At 44.8% G+C, this 8,019-nt stretch overlaps 2 protein-coding genes across 2 annotated transcripts in view; one reads left to right on the forward strand and one right to left on the reverse strand.

The window, feature by feature from the left end:
• LOC119310999 (probable auxin efflux carrier component 5b) overlaps window positions 1-1,369 on the forward strand; it is a 3,487-nt gene extending 2,118 nt beyond the window's left edge. The window contains exons 3-5 of the mRNA XM_037586628.1: window positions 677-834; window positions 967-1,043; window positions 1,187-1,369. Coding sequence (XP_037442525.1) covers window positions 677-834; window positions 967-1,043; window positions 1,187-1,256 — 305 coding nt within the window. The 3' untranslated portion in view covers window positions 1,257-1,369. The remainder of the gene's footprint in view (window positions 1-676; window positions 835-966; window positions 1,044-1,186) is intronic.
• Window positions 1,370-5,923: 4,554 nt separating this feature from the next.
• On the reverse strand, window positions 5,924-7,451 carry LOC119311000 (uncharacterized membrane protein YjcL-like). Its single transcript, XM_037586629.1, has 2 exons — window positions 6,927-7,451; window positions 5,924-6,840 (listed from the first exon to the last, which is right to left on the reverse strand). Exons 1-2 carry the CDS (start codon window positions 7,420-7,422, stop codon window positions 5,993-5,995), a joined length of 1,344 nt encoding a protein of 447 aa, XP_037442526.1. The 5' UTR covers window positions 7,423-7,451; the 3' UTR covers window positions 5,924-5,992.
• Window positions 7,452-8,019: the final 568 nt, after the last annotated feature.

Raw genomic sequence — 8,019 nt, forward strand, 5'->3', positions numbered from 1 at the left:
TCCAATAGTGAAGTATACTTTAGAGCACCACGCAGATTTACCGTGAGGATATTATTGGTAGCTCCTTTTAGTGATGCAGTAAAGAAAAAATAAGCATCTCACACCTACTTCTTTAGAGGTGACCCCGGGTTATCGAACCACGAGAGGAAGTCTTCCTTGAAACGGTGGTCTCTAGCAAGCTTCGTTAAAGGATCAATTCCATCTTTGACCGGATCAATCAAGCAAATGATGATTCAAACACTAGTAATAAAAATAGGTACGAGTATGTGGTCTTAATGCTTACAACAATGTATTTGCGTTGGGACCAGATATGATCTTAATTTGTGCGCTCGAAGTCAACCGTCGAGATGTGCTTGTTACTAACCGAAGTGAGGGACGTGTCCAAATAACATCATGACCGGCACGAGTCCTGCATCAAGAATCTACTGTCCTACCGCAGACCCTACTGCGGGCTCAAAGGGATGTATCTAGAAATGAAATATGTCTAGGTATATTCATTTCAGCGACAACTAATATGGGACAAAAAGAATATAACATTGAGCACACACATTAGTGGGCCTTATATTTCAGAAAGGGGGGAATAAATAGTAACGAATATAATTCAAAACAATATTGAGATCAAAGAGGAATTAACTGATTGATCGTGAATCACACCGATCTGGTGGTTGTATTGTAGGCTTGTTCATCGGTCTACAGGACAAGCTCGTCGTGTGTGGGCCTGGATTGACCTCGTTGGGCATGGCGATGCGGTTTGTCGCTGCGCCAGCAGCCACCATGATTGGAGCGCTACTTTTGGGACTACGTGGTGACCTTCTGCGCGTTGCCATCTTACAGGTAACAATAGATAAATATTGCATGTTACAGGCTCACAACTGGTGTTAATATATCATTTTCTTCTCTTTTTTGTTGCTAATTGAGCCAAATATCCAGATCAATAGTAATAACTCACCTCGTTCCTATTGGTAGGCCGCACTGCCTCAGTCTATCGGGACATTTATCTTTGCGAGAGAGTATGACCTACATGCCAATATACTCAGTACCGCGTAAGTAAATTGGCGATCTCGCATGTCATGATGATTAGAGTACTCCATAATTGTTTATGCATATCGACCACATTGTTCTTCCCTGAACACGAGGATAACAACTAAAACCGCTCTTTGCCTTTCCATTTTTTTCTTTTTTGCAGGGTGATAGTCGGCACATTGGCTTCGCTGCCTGTTTTAGCCACATATTATGTTGTTTTAGGGCTCATGTGATTATGTTATATGTTCCTCCTCTAGTTTATTTTGGGGGTTTGTTATGTATGTGTGCCTACAAGATGTAGCAAAAAAATTATGTTTGCATCAACAAGAATTGCTGTGTTTTGGTCGTTCTTCTCTTTAAGAAATGTCATCATGGCTAATTGTATTAATATCAAATAATAATAGTTATTGCGAGTATCCTCTATAACACTAAGCTCCCTAGTTTTAGAGAGCCCATATTCAATTGAGGTCTCCAATTAGAATTCGTTCACACGATTTTGACCGGGTTAACAATTTCTCAAACCTCTCTCATTCAAGTCTTTATACTATACACTATGTTTCCTAACTTTTAAGGTCTCACAATTAATTGAAGTACTCCCTCCTTCCATCTATATAGGGCCTAATGCGTTTTTTGAGGCTAACTTTGACCAAATACTAGAGCAATAATATATGACATGCAACTTACACAAAGCACACCGTTAAATTCGTGTGTGAAAGGAGCTTTCAATGATATAGTTTTCACATTGTGCATTTCATGTACTATTAATCTTGTCAATAGTCAAAGGCGGTCTTAAAAAATGCATTAGGCCCTATATAGATGGAAGGAGGGAGTATTCAATTTAGAATTGGTTCAACCTGTTTTGACCGGGTCAACACTTTCTCAACCTCTTCCATTCAATTCTTTTAATTCAGTATATTCCTTAATTTTGAAGCTCTTTCATTCAATTGAGGTATTCAAATTTGGATTTGGTTAACGATTTTGACTGGGCCAACGATTTTTCAAATCAATCAATAACAACCAGCCTATAAAACATATCAATCATGCGGGCCCTCCCATCACTGGAAAAGAGAAGCGTCAACATGTGATATTGTAGCACCTATATAGTAGTACATGCGATCACCGACATAGAATTTTCCCCACGTATATATAGATTGGTTAGCGGATAACACAGAATCACACCACAAAAGGCCCACCAAATAACCGCATTATAAATAGAAATAAAACACACTCTATCATCTCCCCACCCTCCAAACTAAATATTCCATGTGTCAAAATATAAGGGATATTAGTTTTGTAGAAAGTCAAATTTCTTTCACTTTGACCAGGTTCAGAGCAAAAATATCGACATCCACAGTATTAAGCAAAAAAAGTATGAAAATTCGTTTCATGATGAATTTGAAAATATCAATTTGATGGATTTTGATATATTTCTCTACAATTTTGATCAAACTTGAAAGGTTGACTTTTTAAAAAAGTAATGCATCTTATATTTTGAAACAAAGTGATTATTTTTTGAAGAAACCCAACAACACCAACTGTGCAGCAAAGCGCGCCCAACCCTTCTAGTATTTAGTAAAGCTAGGTGGTTTAATGGTTCATTGATCCAATTACAAGAATCACTAGAGATAAACTGAGACTTGTTCTTGTAATTTGCCGTTCAGTTTATATTTACCTCTTCAGAATAACAATAAACTCGTGGTGTACTAGTTGCAGGAACAAATTCTGCACCCCCGTTCATAATTACTCATCATTACCATTGGTTTACCGAGATGATATCCCACACGTTGCTACAGGAACTTTGGTCAAACAAATGCATAAAAAATTGCTACAGAAAATCCTAAAATTAATGTAAAAGAAAATATAGGAGTAGTCTCAGTTTAATATTAAAACAATAAAACATAATAAGCATGTGATAAAATTATGTATAAAATAGTTTTTTATTGAGGTTAACAAAATGCCTTTTTTAACAAAAATATGAAACATGAACTACATACAGATTTGCTCCTAGTGTCCAACTCATATACCACACAAAAAATAATGCAATATTTTTAACTTATGACTGACATGCATGATTGGTGATGTGGCATGGGTGCATGGATAGATTATTAGTACAAAAATGGATAGATTATTAGTACAAAAATGAATTGAAAGGTATTGTATGTCTCCTTATTTACTTTCAGTAATTGAGTAGTGTCTATGTTCAAATATTCACTAATTACTTATAAAAGGAATGAAAAGATCATATAAGTAGAAAGTGTTAAATTAAATGGATCCGAATAATTTTCTTCATATCTTTCCCGTTATTCTCATAGAGAGCATTACATGCTTTCATTTCTACCTTTCTCGAGAAGTTTATATAAGATGACAATATGTTCCATACATCCTTCACACAACATACGGGATTGTTTCCTAGCCACGCACAAGAGGAGATTACAATAAGAAAAGAGGTGGCGTTGTTTTATCGCGGCAGTTTGTAATGGATGAAAGGGCTACGGGTGTTTGTTTCGTTTTGCTGCTTCTGTTGCTTGGAAATCCAAATTCGACAGGTGTGTTTTTTTTTCTTTTCTCTTGTTATCCTCCGTCTCAAGTACTCCCTCTGTCTCATAATATAAGAACAATTTTGACACTACACTAATGTCAAAAACGTTATTATATTATGGGACAGAGGGAGTAGATGTTGTTGAGAGTAGAAAAAGGAGATGACTAGTTTCATTTAGACAGACGCGCAAATTTTGTTGCACATCCTACATTTTTTACACCTGTTTTACAGGCACATATATAGCCTTCACAGTAATGTTGTGCTTATGTTTGCCACAGAGCGCTGTGTCGAGGATAGTGACAATGGATTGATCTTCTGCACCAAAGTCCTTTGCAAGTAGACCTGCGGTTCCATAGTGAAAGAACAGGGTGGTGCTTATTACAAGGACGCTCATTGTGATGGACGCAATTGCAACTGTACGGTTTGCTTCAAGGAGTAAAACAATACTATAGGATAGTGAGTTTATACTATATATGGAGTATATCCCAAGATAAAAATGTCATTCTTGAATGAATAAATAGATAAACATACCGTGTTATTTTGATTATGTTATGGTTTTTTTCATTGAGAAGTGGATGTATACTCATTTGTCATTTACTATTATGTTGTGGTTTATTTTAATTATGTTGTGGCCCGCCTTGTCGACTTTATCTGCAAAACTGTTCGGTTGACGCTCCGCTGATTCTCCTTAAATTTTTGAGGGATCGTAGATTTTGTGGAAGTGCTAGGTAGGAGTTAATTCCTCAAACAAAACTTCTTCCCCCAAAAAAAAAATCCTTTTAGGGGATTAAACCTTGGGAAGGGCTAGAGACGCTTTTAGAATGGAATGGGTTAGCAAAACCCTTTACGGCGAGCCTAGGTAAAGACACATAAATCATTTTATCTACGGTTTGCATAGATAGGAAGGCCTGGTGGAAAATACGCATTGTCATCAAAGATCAGACAAAACATCATAGGAAATGGTGGCAAATCATTTCCGAAATGGTGGCAAGTCATTTCCTATGCACTAGAGCTAGGCAGGTGTTTTCACCTAGGAAAGCCATTGACACTTGACAGGCGAATATACATACGTGATTGATACCTTTTCTCTCTTAAAGAAAAGGTGATTGGTACCTCACTGTATTACGGACAATTTATATAATTAGGTCTGCAGGACACATATAAGCTACTCCCTCCATTTCATAATATAAGAGTGTTCTTATGTTATGGAACGAAAGGAGTAGTTATATAACAACTTTCAGTTTATATGTGGGCGCATGCATATATCACCTATGAAGTTCAAACACAAGATGACTTGCAGGTGCAGAGGCACTAGGTTCCTTTACAATCTGTACATATAAGATGATTCGTTAACACGGTTGTAGGCGTTCGAATCTTGTGGACAGTGTCGACTGTATTTTGAACAGGGTTGACTATAGTATTCTGGACGAGCAATGCTACACCTACGTAGTAATCAAACGTAAAGTAACGTAATGGCTTAGGTGGCTTTTTTCAGTTGGAGGAAATTATGAGAGGGGCCCCACCCAGTTGGAATCAGGGGGGGCGGAGGGATTAATAGTTAGGCTAATTACGTAACTGTACGTAGACTTTTACGTAAGTGTAGCATTTTTGATTCTGGACTTGGGGCTAACTACAGTCTTTTGTGGCCTAAGTGTACACGTAAAAGGGCCAACACTATGTACTTGAATGATTATGTAAGAACAAATTTCTATGGTAATTTGCTTCAAAAAATTAGTTTATTCACGCCTACAAAAGGATCTGTACTGTGTTCACCTTTCTACCCTATTGATTTCCGGAACGTCTTTAACTGAATGTCCATGTATTTAAAATGGGTTGGGTTTTCCTTTTTCCTTGATCTTTGCTAAACTAAACCAAAGTGTTTTTGCTTGCTAAATTAAACTGTATTTTGTTACGTTTTTATAGCCTTGTAATTGTTAAACTCTTGTGGTTTGATAGACTGAACTGCGTGTTAACAGAACTAATGTTCTGCTCTGTTCTCTGCATGAAGGGCAGGGCCTCTGTTTCCCTTGCCCGTTCTTGCTGTTCTGTCCATAGGTGGGTATTTCGACTGTGAGTTGCTGCTGGCCGTAGGATCGACATGGACACTGGATTGTAGCCTTGTAGGGGGCAAGGCGCGCACTACAGCAAGGCACTGGATCTCAGTCCGGCTGAAGCAGAGGCCCCTCAAGCAGGGTTGTGCTCAAAATGCGCACAACAGCGACGGCAGTGCAGAGTCGTCTTCAGAAATAAAAAGACAGTCAAGTAGACAGTTCTTCGCGTGCGGCAGCTCTCCTGCTGATGGCTCCTTTGCTTGCTTGTCCTGGTTGGTGTCAGTTTGGAGATCGCTGAGTTGCTCCTCATCGTTCGTAGCAAATGATTGATTCAGTTGGCAATTCCATGACCATACATACATTACATATATCTTTTGCTTTACATGCGCTTGAGGACAAACATGCCGAAACCGACGCCGAGGAAGGTGGCGATGGCGATGCCGAATATGCCGGCGAGGATCCCGGGGACGACCAGGGAGCTCCAGCCCTTGGTGGTGGCCATGCCGCAGGCGGTGGTCGGCCCGCCGACGTTGGCGTTGGACGCGATGAGCAGCAGCTTCTCCTCCAACCCCAGCAGCTTCCCAGCGCCCAAGATCACCAGCAGATGCACGGCGATCTGCACGAGCGAGAAAGCGAAGATGCCGGGCGCCGTGTGGATGACATCGCGGATGCTCCCGCTGGCCCCCACCACGGCGAAGAACACCTGCATCAGGATCACGGCCATGGCCTCGCCGGCGGGGGCGAGCTTGCCGACGTGCGAGGGGAACAGCGTCGCCAGCGCCACCACGATTGCTGTGATGCAGGGGAGGCTGCCGCCCTGTACGCCCAGCAGGGCCGTCATGTGCTTGCCTGCTCTGCATATCGCGAACGACACGGCCAGCGCCGTTGCGCTCTCCAGGACCGGCAGCCTGTCGCCGCCGCCGGCAGCCGGAGTGGGCTCGCCGCTGGCGTTGACTCCCCCTTTGGGGTGCACCGTCTCTTCGGCGGGGATCTTGGCGGCCAGGGCGAATAGCGTGGTGAAGTAGAGCGCGCAGATGACGTTGTCGGCGGCCAGCCCTGCGGCCAGCACCGACGGGGTCACCTGCAGGGCCTCCGCGACGGCCACATAGTTGACGGCTCCTCCGATGTGCCGGCCCATGAGGGCCGCCGCGATCTTCCAGTTGTCCGGCCCCAGCGACCGCATCGGCACCAGCGCGAACGCCACCACCGTGCCCACCGTCGTCGCCACTGCCATTTCCAAGAAAAAGATCGATGGATCATGGATCGTTAGCTAGCTGAGTAGTGGGAACTGCAGATAGATGAAGCGCGCGTACCAGATCCGAGGAGGAACGCGAGGAGGAGGGCGCCGGCGGAGCGGACAACGCGGCGGAGGTCGGCGCGGAAGAGGAGCAGCGGCACGGCCAGCGGGAGCAGATACTCCAGCACCACGCGGTAGGCGGGGGCGTCGGCGGCGACGAGCCCGGCCGTGGTGGCGGCCAGGCCGAGCAGCACGCTCACCAGCGCGCCGCTCAGCGCCTTGCCGGCGCGGGTGCTTTTCTCGGACCAGACGCCCAGCGCGGCCGCGGACAGGAGGACCGTCCAGTTGCCCCAGTGGTCGGAGGCCGGGACAAGGGGGAGGCCGTGGGGCAGCAGGGCTCGGGCTCGAGGGAGCCGGAGCGGGAGGCGCCGGCGTGCAGCGTGGCCGCAGTGGTGGACAAGAGTGGTGCGGGTGCCGGCACCGGCGGTAGAGAGAGAAGAGGGGTGACTAGCTGAGTCTCGGCTGTGTGGGAGCACAACCATGAAGGCTGCCGTCGCCATCGCGGTGGCCATCGATGGTCAACCCCGTCTTCCCGTCGAAAGCCAAGTGAAGTGGATGCCAGTCGTTGGGAAAAAAATAATCCTGTACGACCGGATTGTGCAAAACCAATCGCGAGACCTTCTCCCGCATGCGACACATGGCAATACGAATCTTAAAGCAACAGTCGCCCCATCCAACCGTCATTGTCATTGTGGTGACGCGCCCGGGCTGCTCGCCACATCACCGCCGGTGTGCTCCTTACCCTAGGTGCTCCACTCCAGCTCGGCTCCTTCCCCGTTGGAAACGGCCACGTTCGTCACTGACCCAGCTCATGGCACCCCCTCCCCCAGCTGCTTGTCCCCGCCGACCACGGCCATCTTCTTGCGCGCCTCAACTCGCTGCACCGGCGTCCCTTCGGTGACATCCGATAAAATTGGAACGATACAGAACTCGCTGCATCGGCAGCGCATGCAGGAGTAACTGCGATGTCCACGTATGTTTTTACTGTGCCCAAGGGATTTCTTAGTTTTTTAAAAGGAAGGCCATCATGGTTAGCTTTATTGATTTAACGTAGGCATTACACCGCCCACAAGCAAAGAGACCAGACAACCCAGGGGCTCGTCTGTCCA

Source organism: Triticum dicoccoides, chromosome 5B (genome assembly GCF_002162155.2).
Source record: "Triticum dicoccoides isolate Atlit2015 ecotype Zavitan chromosome 5B, WEW_v2.0, whole genome shotgun sequence".
NCBI lineage: Eukaryota > Viridiplantae > Streptophyta > Magnoliopsida > Poales > Poaceae > Triticum > Triticum dicoccoides.

Bases quoted from the DNA above. Each gene is read 5' to 3' on its own strand.
- LOC119311000 (XM_037586629.1), bottom strand. From the start codon at position 7,422: ATGGCCACCGCGATGGCGACGGCAGCCTTCATGGTTGTGCTCCCACAC. The intron at 6,841-6,926 runs GTACGCGCGCTT...TGGAAATGGCAG, and splicing joins CGCGTTCCTCCTCGGATCTG to TGGCGACGACGGTGGGCACG.